We start from the raw sequence: 17,669 nt of genomic DNA on the forward strand, positions 1-17,669 counted from the left end.
TGGGCTTTTGTTTGCTGGGAGATTTTTGATTACAGTTTCAATTTCCGTGCTTGTGATGGGTTTGTTCAGATTTTCTATTTCTTCCTGGTTCAGTTTTGGAAAGTTGTACTTTTCTAGGAATTTGTCCATTTCTTCCAGGTTATTCATTTTATTGCCATATAATTGCTGATAGTATTCTCTAATAATCCTTTGTATTTCTGTGTTGTCAGTTGTGATCTCTCCATTTTCATTTCTAATTTTATTGATTTGGTTCTTCTCCCTTTGTTTCTTGATGAGTCTGGCTAGTGGTTTGTCAATTTTATTCACCTTCTCAAAGAACCAGCTTTTGGCTTTGTTGATTTTTGCTATGGTCTCTTTTGTTTCTTTTGCATTTATCTCTGCCCTAATTTTTATGATTTCTTTCCTTCTACTGACCCTGGGGTTCTTCATTTCTTCCTTTTCTAGTTGCTTTAGATGTAGAGTTAGGTTATTTAGTTGACTTTTTTCTTGTTTCTTGAGGTGTGCCTGTATTGCTATGAACTTCCCCCTTAGCACTGCTTTTACAGTGTCCCAGAGGTTTTGGGTTGTTGTGTTTTCATTTTCATTCATTTCTATGCATATTTTGATGTCTCTTTTGATTTCTTCTATGATTTGTTCATTATTCAGCAGCGTGTTGTTCAGTCTCCATATGTTGGCACTTTTAACAGTTATTCTCCTGTAATTGAGATCTAATCTTACTGCATTGTGGTCAGAAAAGATGCTTGGAATGATTTCAATTTTTTTGAATTTACCTAGGCTAGATTTATGTCCCAGGATGTGATCTATCCTGGAAAAGGTTCCGTGTGCGCTTGAGAAAAAGGTGAAATTCATTGTTTTGGGGTGAAATGTCCTATAGATATCTATTAGGTCTAACTGTTCTATTATATCATTTAAAGATTGTGTTTCCTTGTTAATTTTCTGTTTAGTTGATCTATCCATAGATGTAAGTGGGGTGTTAAAATCTCCCACTATTATTGTGTTATTGTTAATTTCCCCTTTCATACTTGTTAGTAATTGTCTTACATATTGCGGTGCTCCTATGTTAGGTGCATAAATATTTATAATTGTTATATCTTCTTCTTGGATTGATCCTTTGATCATTATGTAGTTTCCTTCTTTGTCTCGTTTCACAGCCTTTGTTTTAAAGTCTATTTTATCTGATATGAGTATTGCTACTCCTGCTTTCTTTTGGTCTCTATTTGCATGGACTATCTTTTTCCAGCCCTTCACTTTCAGTCTGTATGCATCCCTCGTTTTGAGGTGGGTCTCTTGCAGACAACATATATGGGGGTCTTGTTTTTGTATCCATTCAGCCAGCCTTTGTCTTTTGGTTGGGGCATTCAACCCATTTACGTTTAAGGTGATTATTGAAAAGTACGATCCCGTAGCCATTTTCTTTATTGCTTTGGGTTCAAGTTTATACACTCTTTCTGTGATTCCTGTCTATAAGATCCTTTAGCATTTGTTGGAGAGCTGGTTTGGTGATGCTGAATTCCCTCAGCTTTTGCTTGTCTGTAAAGCTTTTGATTTCTCCTTCATATTTGAATGAGATCCTTGCTGGGTATAGTAATCTGGGCTGTAGGGTATTTTCTTTCATCACTTTAAGTATATCTTGCCACTCCCTTCTGGCCTGAAGAGTTTCTGTTGAAAGATCAGCTGTTATCCTTATGGGAATCCCCTTGAGTGTTATTTGCTGCTTTTCCTTCCCTTGCTGCTTTTAATATTTGTTCTTTGTGTTTGATCTTTGTTAATTTGATTAATATGTGTCTTGGAGTATTTCGCCTTGGGTTTATCCTGTTGGGGACTCTCTGGATTTCTTGGACTTGGGTGATTATTTCTTTCCCTATTTTAGGGAAGTTTTCAACTATTATCTCCTCAAGTATTCTCTCATGGTCTTTCTTTTTGTCTTCTTCTTCTGGGACTCCTATGATTCGAATGTTGGAGCGTTTAACATTGTCCCAGAGGTCTCTAATATTGTCCTCATTTCTTTTAATTCGTTTTTCTTTTTTCCTCTCTGTTTCATTTATTTCTACAATTCTATCTTCTAGTTCGCTTATCCTGTCTTCTGCCTCTGTTATTCTACTGTTTGTTCCCTCCAGAGTGTTTCTGATCTCATCTATTGCATCATTCATTGTATATTGACTCTTTTTTATTTCTTCTAAGTCCTTATTAAATCTTTCTTCCATCTTCTCAATCCTTTTCTCCAGGTTATTTATCTGTAACTCCATTTTACTTTCAAGATTTTGAATCATTTTCACCATCAAAATTTGAAATTCTTTATCAGGTAGATTCCCTATATCTTCTTCTTTTGTTTGTGTTGGTGGGCAATTATCTTGTTCCTTTACTTGCTGGGTATTTCTCTGCCTCTTCATCTTGATTATATTGCTTTGCTTGGGGTGTCCTTTCCCTCTTCTTGCAGTTTGTGGAGTTCTCTTTATTATGTAGTTTCTTCGCTGTGTGTGGGGTTGGACAGGTGACTTGTCCGGGTTCCCTGGTTAGGGAAGCATGTGTCAGTGTTCTGGTAGGTGGAGCTGGATTTCTTCTCTTTCCTTTAGAAGACAATGGGCTGCTTTTCTGGGAGCCTGATGTCCTCTGCCAGTATTCAGAAGTGGTTTTGTGGACTTTACTCCACGTTCAAATGTTCTTTTGATGAATTTGTGGGGAAGAAAGTGGTCTCGCCGTCTTGTTCTTTCCTCCCCAGAACACTGGATTCCTATATTCCACCTGGTCGTGGAGTATCCCTTCCCAGCCGCTCCAGCAAGGCGCAGCCGCTGTACCCTACCTTGGATGAGGGGTATCTCCTCAAGGCCGCCCCTCCTGCTTTGAATGTGGATCAGCTCCTCTCGGCCCTCCGGTGCCCAAGCAGCCACCACCTCCTGGACGTGGTACAGCTCCTCTCGGCCACCGCCCCAACCCTGGGCGCGGGGCAGCTCCTTTCAGCCACGATTCTGCACGTGGTCGGTTGCGCCGGGAGCCGGGCGTCTCTCGCGTCTGCGCCGCCGGGAGCCGGGCGTCTCTCGCGTCTGCGCCGCCGGGAGCCGGGCGTCTCTCGCGTCTGCGCCGCCGGGAGCCGGGCGTCTCTCGCGTCTGCGCCGCCGGGAGCCGGGCGTCTCTCGCGTCTGCGCCGCCGGGAGCCGGGCGTCTCTCGCGTCTGCGCCGCCGGGAGCCGGGCGTCTCTCGCGTCTGCGCCGCCGGGAGCCGGGCGTCTCTCGCGTCTGCGCCGCCGGGAGCCGGGCGTCTCTCGCGTCTGCGCCGCCGGGAGCCGGGCGTCTCTCGCGTCTGCGCCGCCGGGAGCCGGGCGTCTCTCGCGTCTGCGCCGCCGGGAGCCGGGCGTCTCTCGCGTCTGCGCCGCCGGGAGCCGGGCGTCTCTCGCGTCTGTATTTTTAATTTTAAAGGAACTTCCATACTGTTTCCATAGTGCTCGTACCAGTTTACACTCTCATTAACAGAGTAGGAGGGTTCTCTTTTCTGCACACCCTCTCCAGCATTTTTTGTTTGTAGACTTTTGATGCTAGTCATTCTGACAAATGTGAAGTGATATAAGGATAGATACTAGATTAGATCAAGTTCAGTTCAGTTCAGTCGCTCAGTTGTGTCCGACTCTTTGCGACCCCATGAATCACAGCACGCCAGGCCTCCCTGTCCATCACCAACTCCCGCAGTTCACTCAAACTCATGTCCATAGAGTCAGTGATGCCATCCAGCCATCTCATTCTCTGTCGTCCCTGTCTCCTCCCGCCCCCAATCCTTCCTAGCATCAGAGTCTTTTCCAGTGAGTCAACTCGTCGCATGAGGTGGCCAAAGTATTGGAGTTTCAGCTTTAGCATCAGTCCTTCCAATGAACACCCAGGATTGATCTCCTTTAGAATGGACTGGTAGGGTCACTTAATGCTGGGAAGGATTGGGGGCAGGAGGAGATGGGGACGACAGAGAATGAGATGGCTGGATGGCATCACCGACTCTGTGGACATGAGTTTGAGTGAACTCCGGGAGTTGGTGATGGACAGGGAGGCCTGGCGTGCTGTGATTCATGGGGTCTCAAAGAGTTGGACATGACTGAGCGACTGAACTGAACTGAAGTTTCAGAAGGGGTAAGAAATCTTCATTGACCTGCAGTATTTTTTCATAATACACAATTATTCATGAGGGAATAATCAGTGTTGCCTGGGAGGGGAAGGACTGAGGATCACTAGGACCAAGTCGGACACGACTGAAGTGACTCAGCAGCAGCAGCAGGACCAGGTGCACGATTTTGGGCAGGCTGGCTGCCTCGGGTAGTTTGGCTAGCTTGAATTTAAGAGCACTGTTGGTCTGCTTTATTTTTCTAGAGAATGGAAGGTGGTGGAGGCGCTTGTTGAATATCCTGACTAACCTGCCTGTTGAAGTGGGCTCCTCTGTCACTAGAGAGGAGGAAAGGGGCCCCGTACATGGAAAATTCTTTCCGGTACCAGCTTAGCTACAGTTGTGGCAGTAGTCTGTTTACAGAAAAAATAGCTTCTAACCATCCCCCACACAAAGATATACATGTGCTTCTTTTTTGTGTGTAGACAGGGAAAAGAGTAATGAGTAACTGAGGGGTCCAGAGGTGGGAGAAGAGGATAGAGTGTTTTCGACTTCAAAACACTGATGTGGAGATAGAGTCCACTGTTAGTGGATCAGTGTTGTTTTCTTTGTTGTGGCACAGAAGGGAGAGGCAATCGTGCAAAAACAAGGGATCGGGCTTAGTAATAGCATCCTAATCCCAGAAACTCTCAGGGTTGTCTTTGATGTCAGGGAAGGGGTTTTTTTTCTCTTTAAATTTTTATTGGAGTAGAGTTGCTTTACAGTGGCCTCCCTGGTGGCTCAGTGGTAAAGAATCTGCCTGCTAATGAAGGAGACGCTGATTCGATCCCTGGGTTGGGAAGATCCCCTGGAGAAGGAAATGGCAACCCACTCCAGTATTCTTGCCTGGGACATCCCATGGACAGAGGAGCCTGATGGGCTACAGTCCATGGGGTGGCAAAAGAGTCAGAGACAACTGAGTGACTCAACAACACAACAACACAGCTGCTTTACAGTGGTGTGTTAGTTTCTGAAAAGTGAATCAGTTATATGTGTGTCCAGTCTTTTTTCGATTTTCCTTCTCACTTACATCACCACAGAGCTATAAAATAGCTAGCAACAAAAGCAGACCAAGAGAGGGCACCCCCAAACCAAATTCAAATCCTTCCCATGCTACTGTGGACACTTGTCTGGAGTACACGGGTCAGAAGCTGGACTCCAGCATAAACCACTTCAAGGACACTGCACTGGGGCTCAGAAAGCCTCAGGACCTGAGTGGAGCAGATGGGGGCCTAGAGATGGATTTCCAGTTCCATTCCAGTAATGGCACCAAAGTGCCATCAAAGACAAAAACCAAACAAGGTGGTCAAACGGTAAAGAATCTGCCTGCAATGCAGGAGACCTGGGTTCAGTCTCTGGGTTGGGAAGATTCCCTGGAGAAGGGAATGGCTACCCACTCCAGTATTCGCCTAGAGAATTCCATGGACAGAGGAGCCTGGCAGGGTATGGTCCACAGAGTCACAAAAGAGTTGGACACAACTGAGCGACTAACACAGTGGCACCAAACTGTCAAAGACAAAAGCCAGACAAGTAAGGAAACTGAGTTTATTCAGATTGTTGCCATTATGCAGAACAGTTTGGATCCAAAATCAGGGTGAGTTTGCCTTAGATTTTTTTTTTTATAGGGAGGATATAGACAAATTATAGGTAGAGTGGTTTACAGTTAGAATTGCTTTAATAACTTGGGGACGTCTTGGTCAGCTGACTAGGAAATGTGTATCTTGGTATCTAGCTACTTTGAGTTCATTACTTTTTATTTTGGCTGCACTGCAGGGCTTGTGGGATCTTAGTTCCCCGACCAGGGGTCAAACCCATGCCCCAGCAAGCTGAGTCCAGTGGTTAACTGGACCACCAGGGAGTTCCCTCCATGGGTGCTGCCCTTCTAATCTCAGTTAATCATTCATAAGACAAAGGACTAGGAGATAGAGACCCTGTGTTTGGGGCTTATTGGTAGGCTCAGGCAAAAATGGAAAGGTCTGTGTTTAACCTTCTCACAGGTGCATGAGGGAATCTTCTGTGAGCCTTATGATAGTCATGAGAAAGAGTGGACGGTGACTCTAATATGAGTCATGTGGGAAAAGATGGTTTACTGTGGTTGTTGTTCAATCACCAAGTTGTATCCAACTCTTTGTGATCCCATAGACTACAGCCTGCCAGGCTTCCCTGTCCTTCGCTGTCTCCCAGAGTCTGCTCAAATTCACGTCCACTGAGTCAGTGATGTCATCTAACCATCTCCTCTTCTGTCACCCTCTTCTCCTCCTGCCCTCAATCTTTCCTAGCACCAGGGTCTCTTCCAATGAGTCAGCTCTTGCTGTGGTTACCTATTTCCAACCACAAAATGGGTAGGATGATTTTCAGAGGGTGGGAGAAGTTGAAGATATTTCTTAATTATCAATGTTTTTCTGTGGTACAGGTATTAGGCATAAAGTTCAACACTGTCAGTTTCAAGGTGAATTTTTTTTTCATTATGATCTAGTTGTTTTGGTAGTATTTGTTGAAAAGATTGTCCTTTCCCCATTGAATTTGTTGCTGCCAATGCTGCTGGATTTTCCAGGCAAGAATAATGGATTGGGTTGCCATTTCCTTCTTCAGTACTGGAGTGGACCGCCATGCCCTCCTCCAGGGGATCTTCCCAACCCAGGGATCGAACCCAGATCTCCCTCATTGCAGGCGGATTCCTCACTGTCTGAGCCACCAGGAAGCCCTGTTGAAAAGATTTTCCTTTCCCCATTGAATTTGTTGCTGCCAATGCTGTGTTTCTAAAATTAAAACTTCAGTTCCTCAGTTGCATTAACCATACTTCAAGTATTTAAGAGCCACATGTGGCTCATGGCTACCATAATGGATAACACAGATATAGAACATTTTTATCATCACAGAAAATTTTATTGAACAATACTGCTATAGGCCATATAGCACAGTGTCTAATAAATATTTTTGCTTTTTGCGAAAAGCAATCGAAAGCAAATGTCACTGTTAAAGGCATATATGAAAAAGTTAAAACTCGATGACTGAGCACAATTTATTTTGAGGATTTTATAGTGAGGAACTCTGGGGGATAGTGAAGGACAGGGAAGCCTGGCACGCTGCAGTCCATGGGGTTGCAAAGAGTCAGACATGACTGAGCCACTGTGTAACAATAACAATAATGGGGCATGGAGAAGGCAATGGCAGCCCACTCCAGTATGCTTGCCTGGGACATCCCATGGTCTGAAGAGCCTGGTGGGCCGGATTCCATGGGGGTTGCAAAAGTGTTGGACACAATTTAGCGACTAAACAACAACATAGTGAGGCAGTGTTAACAAATACAAATATAAAAACACTTTTGTAAAGCATACATTAGACCAGAATAATTCAAAGGATGTTTGGGCATGCATGATGCTGGGCTCTTAGGATCTGGCTCAGTACAAAGTCTCTTTGTTAAATATTTTTATTTAAAATTCTCCTTAATAACTAGAATTCCAGAACCTTTAATTTGGGGATGGTAGTGAAAGGAGCTGTATTGGACTAGTTATGAGCATTTCTATTAAGAGAATTAATGAAAATACTTTAGCAATACTTCCAGAACAGGAAACATAGACTTTATGAGGCCACCAAAGCATCTATTAATATTCTTGATTTGCATATTTGAGAGAATTCATACCTACTGCTCTCTGGCACCACAATTGAACAACCTTGTAGATATTGCTAGATGTTTAAAATATGATCAGATCCTTCAGAATTTTTTCCAGAGAGGCAAGTTTCAAGGTTGTACACTATAAAAGCCAAAACACTGACAATACCAAATGCTAGGGAGGATGTGGAACAATAGGAATGCTCATTAATTGCTGGTGGGAATGCAGAACAGTAGAGCTACCACCTTGGAAAACATTTTCACACTTCCTTACAAAGTTAAACATAGTATTAGCGTGTGATCCAGCAGTCACACTCCTTGGTGTATACCAAGATGAGTTGAAAACTTATGTCCATGTAGAAACCAGCACGAGTGTTTATACCAGTTTTATTCACAACTGCAAAAATTCAAAGCAAACAAAATGTCATGTAGTAGGCGAACGGATAAGTAAACTGGTATACAATGAAATATTATTCAATGAAAAGAAATAACTATCAAGCCATGAAAAGACATCTGAAAAACCCTGCAGGTTTGTTTACGATTTTTCGGTTTTGTTTTGTTTTTTAATAAATAGCTTTTAAAATCATATTTTAAGGATTATTAGAAAATTCAACGGAAAGCTTTATTAATCTGAATTGAATATTGCTAAGTGAAAGAATATATATTCTAACTGCATGATATTCTGGAAAAGGAAGAACCAGACAATAAGAAAATTAATGGTTCCGAGGGGCTGGGAGGCAAGGAGACGGAAGCATAAATAGGTTGAACAGAGGCTTTTTTAAGATTGTGAAACTGTTCTGTGTATTATTGTCATGACAGGTACATGACATACATTTATGACATACATGTAGGTCATACATACATGTACATGACATACATGTTATGATACATGACATGCCTGTACAACACACAGTAAATCCTAATATAAACTACATGTTTTAATTAATGATAGATCACTGTCAGTTCATAACTTTTAACACGGGCATACACTAATGCAGGATGTTGTGAACAGGTTAAACAGAGGGGTGGAGTATATGAGAGCTTCCTGTAGCTTTCTGTTGGATTTTCTAGTAAACCTAAATCTGGTCTTAAAAATCTATTTGTTAAAAGCAAAACCAAAAAAACTTAAAAGGTATCTCTGTAGAAACCTGTAGGGTTTTTCAAATTTTCCCCACAGGCTCATGGTCTCAAATGAGAGGGTGCTTCATTCTTCATAAACGCTAGAAGAAAAGCTAAAACTCATTAAGCCTTTATATTATGGGTACTGCATATAAGTACATTACTCTGCTAATCAACAAATGTTTATTCAAAGCAAGGAGAGCCAGCCTACGCGATTTAATGCGTACATCACCTACGCGATTTGTGTGTGTATCATCTACGCAATTTACTTCGATCGTCACACAATGCTATGAAGTACCACTGCCATTAACGTTTTCAAAAAACAAGCGGCAGCTCTGAGAGAAGCCAGACAACTGATAAATACAACAACGGGCATTTAATCTGAATTCCAAACCCAATGTTCGAAACCATAAAACCGAACAGGAGAGAATTAACAATTTCCAACTCCGTCAGCTGAAACAATGAAAGGCCAACAAATCTCGCGATGCTATTGAAGCTACTACTACTCCCAATATGCAAAGCGGTTTCCGTGCCGCAACCTGTGCCGCAGCAGGTGCCGCAGCCTGTGCCGCAGAGTCCGCGGGGTCCCGACATGCCTCGAGGCGCGAAAGGCAACCTGGGAGCCGTAGTTCTCCTGGACGCCTAGTGGTGTTGCCAGCGCGGCGGTGGCGGACCGCTTGCTTCCAGCCTCTGAGGGCGAGCTGAGGCGGAGAAAGGGCGTGGAACTGGAACCGGGTGAGTCGGACGCGGTCTACGCGACCGAGGGAGGCGGCACCGCGGCAGAGGGCTGACTCAAATAAATGGACCAGTGCTGCAGTCTCTCCAGAGACACCGCGGTCTGAGCGTCAGCGAGAAGAGGGTGAGGAGGCGCCAGAACCTGGTCCTTGCACCCGTTCTCGTCCTTCGCTCCCCGCCGCCCTCTCCACCATGCAGTCCCGGGAAGAAGCTCCGCGCTCTCGCCGCCTCGCCAGTCCCCGCGGCGGGAAGCGTCCCAAAAGGGTTCACAAACCCACGGTTTCGGCTTTTTTCACGGGCCCGGAGGAGCTGAAGGACACGGGCCATTCTGCAGCCCTGCTGGCCCAGCTCAAGTCTTTCTACGACGCGCGGCTGCTCTGCGATGTGACCATCGAGGTGGTCACCCCCGGCAGCGGGCCCGGCACGGGCCGCCTCTTCCCCTGCAACCGTAACGTGCTGGCGGCCGCGTGTCCCTACTTCAAGAGCATGTTCACCGGTGGCATGTATGAGAGCCATCAGACGAACGTGACCATGCACGACGTGGACGCCGAGTCCTTCGAGGTGTTGGTGGATTACTGCTACACCGGTCGCGTGTCCCTGAGTGAATCGAACGTGGAGCGCCTTTACGCGGCCTCCGACATGCTGCAGCTGGAGTACGTGCGGGAAGCCTGTGCCTCCTTCCTTGCCCGCCGCCTTGACCTGGCCAACTGCACGGCCATCTTCAAGTTTGCTGATGCCTTCGGCCATCGCAAGCTGCGGTCACAGGCCCAGTCGTTTATAGCCCACAACTTCAAGCAGCTCAGCCAGATGAGTCCAATTCGCGAAGAGTCCCTGGCAGATCTGACCCTGGCCCAGCTGCTGACCGTCCTGCGCCTGGACAGCCTCAACATCGAGCACGAGCAGACCGTGTGTCACGTGGCGGTGCAGTGGTTGGAGGCGGCTCCCAAGGAGCGGGGTCCTAGTGCTGCAGAAGTCTTCAAGTGTGTCCGCTGGACCCACTTCTCTGACGAAGATCGGGGCTACGTGGAAGAGCTGCTGACCAACACCGTGGTGAAGAAGTACTGTCTGGACCTTGTTGAAGGGGCCCGGCAGATGCGGTATGGTGACATGTTGTGCAAGTCTCTGGTGCCCAAGCCAGAGAGCAGCGGCGGCAGCAGTGGCAGCGGCGTTGTTAGCTGCGTTGGTGGTGGTGGCGGTGGTGGTGGTGGCGGCAGCAGCAGCGTTGTTAGCATTGTTCTTAGCAGCGGCGGAAGCAGCAGCTCCGTTGTGCCTGTGGTTGATCATACACCCCAGAGGCTAGGTGTGTATGCCAAGAAGATGGTGATCTTCTTTGGCCATCCCAGAGATCCCTTTCTGTGCTGTGACCCATACTCGGGGGACATTTACAAAGTGCCATCACCTCTGACCTGCCTTGCTCACACTAGGACTGTGACCACCTTAGCTGTCTGTGTCTCTCCAGACCATGACATCTATCTGGCCGCCCAGCCCAGGAAGGACCTCTGGGTGTATAAACCAGCCCAGAATAGTTGGCAGCAGCTTGCTGACCGCCTGCTCTGCCGGGAGGGCATGGACGTGGCATACCTCAATGGCTACATCTACATCCTGGGTGGGCGGGACCCCATTACCGGCATTAAACTGAAGGAGGTGGAGTGCTACAGTGTCCAGAGAAACCAGTGGGCTCTGGTGGCTCCGCTGCCCCATTCCTTTATTTCCTTTGACCTGATGGTCATTCAGAACTATCTGTATGCTCTCAACAGTAAGCGCATGTTCTGCTTTGATCCCAGCCACAATATGTGGCTGAAGTGCGTTTCTCTGAAGCGCAATGATTTTCAGGAAGCCTGTGTCTTCAATGATGAGATCTACTGCATCTGCGACATCCCTGTCATGAAGGTGTACAATCCAGTCAGAGGAGAGTGGAGGCAGATTAATAACATCCCCTTGGTGTCGGAGACTAACAACTACCGGATTATCAATCATGGCCAAAAACTGTTGCTGATCACCTCACGCACCCCGCAGTGGAAGAAGAACCGGGTGACTGTGTATGAATACGACATTAGGGGTGACCAGTGGATTAATATAGGTACCACATTAGGCCTGTTCCAGTTCGATTCTAACTTTTTTTGCCTCTCAGCTCGCGTTTATCCTTCCTGTCTTGAACCCGGTCAGAGTTTTCTCACCGAGGAGGAAGAAGTACCTAGTGAATCCAGCACTGAGTGGGATTTAGGTGGGTTCAGTGAGCTGGATTCTGAATCAGGGAGTTCAAGCTCTTTATCTGATGATGATTTGTGGGTTCAGGTAGCCCCTCAGTGAAATGCACAGGGTCAGCAGAATGTGTTACAGATAAATTGAAACACTAAGGTATTTTTACTGCTTTGGAAAGTATCTTAAAGAGATACCCTTTCTCTTTGCTGGAAAAAGAAAAAAGAGTTGATTAATTTCAAGTTTGGCTTAGAAAGGGTATTGTTTGAAATACTAATATAATATCACATTACAGAATTTAAACATTCTTAAAAGAAATCAGCTTATTTAATAATTTACTGTTCTAAAAGTCCAGTGTGGATTTGTCTGGTATGTTTATGTTTGACAATATAAGTTAATTGTAATCAGTAGTCTTCTCTGATTAAATCTTACATTGTCTTGTGCCACAAGTGTTTCAACTTGAATTTTAATTTCTACACTAAAAAAAATGATTGGATAGGAATTATGAGGGTGGGAAAGCATATATTTTCCTTCAGAGCAGTGTAGTAGATTTCCAAAACTTTAAACTAGTGGGTTTTTACAAAATGTGTTCTAACAAATATAGTCTGCTAAGTTTTATTTCCGTTTTCTTCTCTTTTGTGGAGAAAAAAAATCATATATATCTTTAATGTGACTAAATGGTGATTTCACTTGTGACAATGTATAGAATGGTCATAAACTCACCGAAAGTAAAAACAAAAAAACATGATTCTGTTTGAACAGAAATTTCAATTTAAATCTGTAACATAACATGTATTTGCAAATAGTGAGCAATTTTCCATCTAAAAAATTTCCATTCTAACAGGTCACAAATTATCTAAAAATCTTTAAAAAGCAAAAACTAACTTGCTTTGTAGGTTCATATTTTAAATCTATACTTGACAAATGCTTCATTGAATCAGAGGTATAATCCTTTTTTTCACTGGACATGATTGTGAAAATTTTTATCCATTGTCTTAAAAAGTTTATGTGATTCTTGAAATATTTTGGCTGTATAGTTTTGGTGTTTATCTTAGATTTGTCAACAAGGTGTGATTATTCTTTACTGTTTTGTGAGTAATATTGGTTTTGAAAGTATATACTGATTAAGAACAGTATTTTATTGAAATCAGTAGTTATTGTGTCTATCAACTCTCAAAATCAAGTGCCAGCAAAGAATTTTCAAACTTTAAGTCGTGTATAGAATTGTTTTGTGTAGCACTGAAAAATTCTGTCAGTTTTGTAAGTCGCTAAATGTTATTATCAGCTTAAAGGTATTTTTCTATTAAAAGTTTACAGTTAAATAACATAAGTGGATGATAGCGTTTGGGGCCAGTAGTGAAAGTATATTTCGTCTAAAATATTTCTCTATGCAGTGGTGTACGAGGCTATTTTATTATGGTATTTGTACCTGTCCTGTGTTTCTCTATGAACCCTGCTTCAGTCCTTGTTTCTGTCAACATATGTAAGGGAAGGAAAGCCCAGAAACAGAATAAATGACACAAAACTTACATTGTTAAATACAAGAAAATGTAAGTGCTTACCTCTTGAGGTTTTATTGGGTGTGATTGTCATGATACATACACATGATAAGTGACCAAATGCTTATGATGTGTACCTTTTTCTCCACGCAGTCAGAGTTTTCTCTCTGAATCTTCCTTCAGTGACATGCTAATTCCTCGTCTGTCTTTTCTCCAGTGACAGAGTGCTAACACTTCTTACACCCTGGCAGAGAGTACAGAGGAGCGCTATCTTTCTGGTAGGGAATGGAATTTTTTATTGAAATATCACAGGATGAAAACAGAGGAAGACATAAAAGGTATTTTTGTTTTTTACAAGTTGTTCTTAGACGTTTTAATGGGCTGTTTGAAGATTCTACAAGACATTCCTGTTCAACATTTTTAGTGAAGTACGATGCTCACTTATCCAACCAGTGTGTGTTCCTTCAGAAGGACAAACGTGCTTTTGGTTGCCTTCAGAAGGGCAAACCTGCTTTGAGTTGCTTAGGCTGAATTTTGTTTCATTTGACATCAGGGTTTTTCTGGGCACTGTCCTTAACACAAAGCTGTTTCGCCATAGGATTATTTTTTGGCCAACTTTTTCGTCGCCAGTTGCTTCTTGTTGATAGCTTTTCCTTTGATCGGGTTGAAACAGAACAGTGATGATCTCAACCAGGTCTTAATTCTGCGGAATTAAAGTATGCAACTGGTTGATTAAAAACATGTTTTCCACTTGTCATTTTCAACCTTTGATTTAAAGCCTAAGCTAAGCAGTAGTGATATCTTGGTTTACAGAGAGGTTTTCCTGGGAACAACTTTGGTTTTGTGCTATATTTGTGAACTAGAGAATAGTTGTTAATCATTATTTTATGGATAAGTGATTTGTATGTGATTAGTTACAAATAAAACATACGAGAATCCAGGCTTTTCTGACTTTTCAATTCATTGTTTTCTGGTAAATTTATAAAACCCTTGCTTGTACAGTGAATGGCAACTAGCAGTGTTGAAATCTGTTCTTAACAGGAAAGTACCCTTGTCCCTGTTTTCCAATTAATCAGCACATCTTTTAGTAAATATGTTGATAGGCCTGTTCTTTGTAAGCTTCAGAATGATCTTAATTATCTTTTGTATCTATCCCTGTAGGCTGAAAAGCTTTGTCAAAGGACCCAAATTTTTTCAAGTTCTTTTAAGTTCAAACGATAAGTGGCATTTGGATTTCCAAAAGGATAAAGCAGAAGTATTTGTAGCTGATCTTGAGAATCTGGAGAACACTTTTGATCTACTTCTAAGAAAAAGGCCGATGTCATAACATCCCTGAAATCATACAAGTATGACAACTCCTGAAGCTCATCAGACCTAGGATAAGAGTACTCATAACAGTCTCTCTTCCCCATACGTGCGTAAAAGCTTTAGCCCTTTTCATCATTTTAACCGAATTTAAAGGAACATTTATTATTACAAATACAGTAAAGCTGGGCAGTGTTAGGAGTCAGCTTTGGTTACAGAAAATGTGACCATCAGTAGAAACTTGAAAGGATCAATGTCATTTTTACAACCAACTAGAGGGTTCAGTATATACAAGCCAATTGTTTGGGTTTTTTTTAAATAATGAAAAACAAGAGACAGTATTCACAGAAGTTGCCAAACCTCTGGAATACCATGGAGAATACCGTGGAAGCAGTAGGTTTGTGCAAAATAGGAGTAAGAACCCCTCTCTTTACTCTGAGCCATTGTCAGTCACCTATTTCATCAAACTTGCATCAGACATTTTTAGCTTTGAGGACTTGACATGGTACAAGGCAGAGGAGAGGCAGAGGTGACAGATAATGTTGTGTAACATTTCATCCACATCTGAGACATTTTGTCCTGAAACAGCTTCATCTGTGGGGAGTCACCTGTCCCTAATGGAGTCACCGTTTTTCACTGCCACTTCTAAACTAAAATTGATGCATAGAATCTCCATATCAAGAATATTCTTTTGGGCAGAACATTAATTGTGGGGGAATGGTTTAAAAGGACTTTGTAATTGTCAGGCAAAGTACTTCTTCCAAAACAGGTATGTTTATGCCTTGAAGAAAGAGAAGAGCCAGAACTCTTCAATTGTATACGGTATCACCTTAATTTAGATCGTGTTAAGAAAATAGAATTTTTTTGTGTGTATATTGTGATTAAAAATTCAGCCATGGCACTTATTTCAGATACAGCTTGCTCCAGAGTCTCAATATCTTCAGGGCTTTCTTTATACAGAGAATATATCATGGGGTAATGTTTTCCCTTGCTTTCTACATTGGTTAGAATATATTGGTAATAGATACCCATAATTGTATAAATATGAAGTTTCTCCTATGAAAGTCCAATCTGTTATTTTATCTAGAAAGTTGACTGAGACCCAGGCTTTTCTGTTTTCTTGTTCTGCTACCCTTAGGGTGTTGTTCTAACCCACATGGTCCAAGCTGGTTCACCCTTGTGTCCACATTCCAGCCATTAAAAGGAGAGGAAAGGGGAGGGGAGGGCATGACCCTTCCGTGTGAGGGAGGTTATGAGCGTTGCTTCAGTCACATGACATTGGCCAGATCTCAACTACAGAGACATACAGAGCGGCAGGAGGGCCTCGGAGAGGTAGTCTTTGTTTTGGGTCAACATATATCTAGTTAAACTTCAAAGGTTCCTTCCTATGTAATGGGGGGAAAGGCTGTTAGATTAAACAACAATATTATACCACCTGTCAGGCCAGGTTCTATCACATGGCAGCCAGGATGATCATACCATTCCAGGAGTTACTGCCATCAAAACAAGGTGGACTAGGCCTCCCATCCCAGAAACACTCAGCTCCCTGGGCTCTTGCTGTTACTCTGTACAGAAAAGGCAAGGGTGCCTCATCTTGTTCTAATTAAGAAAAGCCTCCTAGACTCAGTGTGTACTGGTACCCTAGATCATGAGCCAAAGTCTAGTACTCATTGTATCAGGGAATGTTCCAGCTTCCTAAAAGGAAAGAAAAGAATACTGAGAAAATGGCTCTGAATGGTCGATGGCAGTATTGCTTCTATTTAAAATGTGAGGTGTCAGACTTCTGTGGTGGTTCAGGGGTTAAGAATCCATGTGCCAATGCTGGGGACATGCATTCAATCTCTGGTCTGGGAAGATTCCACGTGAAGATTCTGCCATAATTGCTGAGCCTGTGCTCTGCAACAAGAGAAGCCACTGCAATGAGAGGCCCTCACTCACTGCAGCTAGAGAAAGCCCCCGCACAGCAATGAAGACCCAGTGCACCCCAAAATAAAAGACAAAAATTTTAAAAAATAAAATGTGGAATATCAATTATACAGTAATGATGAAAATGGAATATTTCTTAGAGCAACATGAGCTATTTAGCAACATTCTGGCCTTTTCTGTGCTGGGATCCCCTTTGCAATGCTGTGCTTCTCCCCCTCTGTGGAAGCTCAGACCAATTAGCCACAATAGTCTATTCAAAACCTAGTGTCTTGCTGAACTTTTTAACTGACTTCAGGTTAATCACAGTTCATGCAATATACACATATAGTGTTACGTTTTGTGTTTGTGAAAACTTCAACTGTGAGAGAACATTTTGAACAATTGTATCCATCAAGTATGTAACAGATCATCATGATTTTCATTACAAATATCCATACTTAATTTTAAAACACCCTCAAACAGCCCTTATTTTCATATGTAACCCTGATCCCCGCCAGCAAGAAGAGTAAGACTTCTGTTAATAGTTGTATTTCATTAATACATTGTTGTTGTTCAGTAGCTAAGTCATGTGTGACTCTTTGTGACCCCATGGCACACCAGGCCTCCCTGTCCCCGCCATCTCCTGGAGTGTGCCCAAGTTCATGTCCATCGAATCAGTGATGCCATCCAACCATCTCATCCTCTGCCGCTCTCTTCTTTTGCCTTCCATCTTTCCCAGCATCAGGATCTTTTCCAGTGAGTCGGCTGTTATGATCTTAGTATCTTTAATGTTAAGTTTTAAGCCAGCTTTTGCATCTCCTCTTCCACTCTCATTAAGAGGTTCTTTAGTTCCTCTTTGCTTGCTGCCATTAGAGTGATTACATTAGTACATTCATGAAGACTATAAGACCCCATTCTCTATTTAATTTCTTGTCTAAACACAAGATTTTTGATGTATGCTGTGACTGGGCTCTTCTCCATGTTTTGTGCTAGCTACTGCTTGGTGAAAGATAGGGAAGCCTGGCCTGCTGCAGTCCATGTGGTGGAAAAGGGTCGGACACGACTGAGCAACTGAAGAACAACGACTCCGCTTGTTGAGTATCACAGGCTCATTACTTTCTTGTGTGGCCTTCTTACGTGCTGTCATTATTCCGTGTATTGACTTCTTTGCCCTT

The 17,669-nt window shown here is 43.3% G+C and overlaps 1 protein-coding gene across 1 annotated transcript in view; it reads left to right on the forward strand.

Moving 5' to 3' along the window:
- The window catches only part of LOC129556220 (kelch repeat and BTB domain-containing protein 6), an 81,335-nt gene extending 63,881 nt beyond the window's left edge, over positions 1-17,454 (forward strand). Inside the window, exon 10 of the mRNA XM_088842788.1 lies at positions 9,045-17,454. Within this exon, the coding sequence (XP_088698914.1) occupies positions 9,779-11,896 (2,118 nt within the window). The 5' untranslated portion in view covers positions 9,045-9,778 and the 3' untranslated portion in view covers positions 11,897-17,454. The remainder of the gene's footprint in view (positions 1-9,044) is intronic.
- The last annotated feature ends 215 nt before the right edge of the window (positions 17,455-17,669 follow it).

Source organism: Moschus berezovskii, chromosome 13 (assembly GCF_049115385.1).
Source record: "Moschus berezovskii isolate FMDL1 chromosome 13, NW_MosBer_1.0, whole genome shotgun sequence".
Lineage (NCBI taxonomy): Eukaryota > Metazoa > Chordata > Mammalia > Artiodactyla > Moschidae > Moschus > Moschus berezovskii.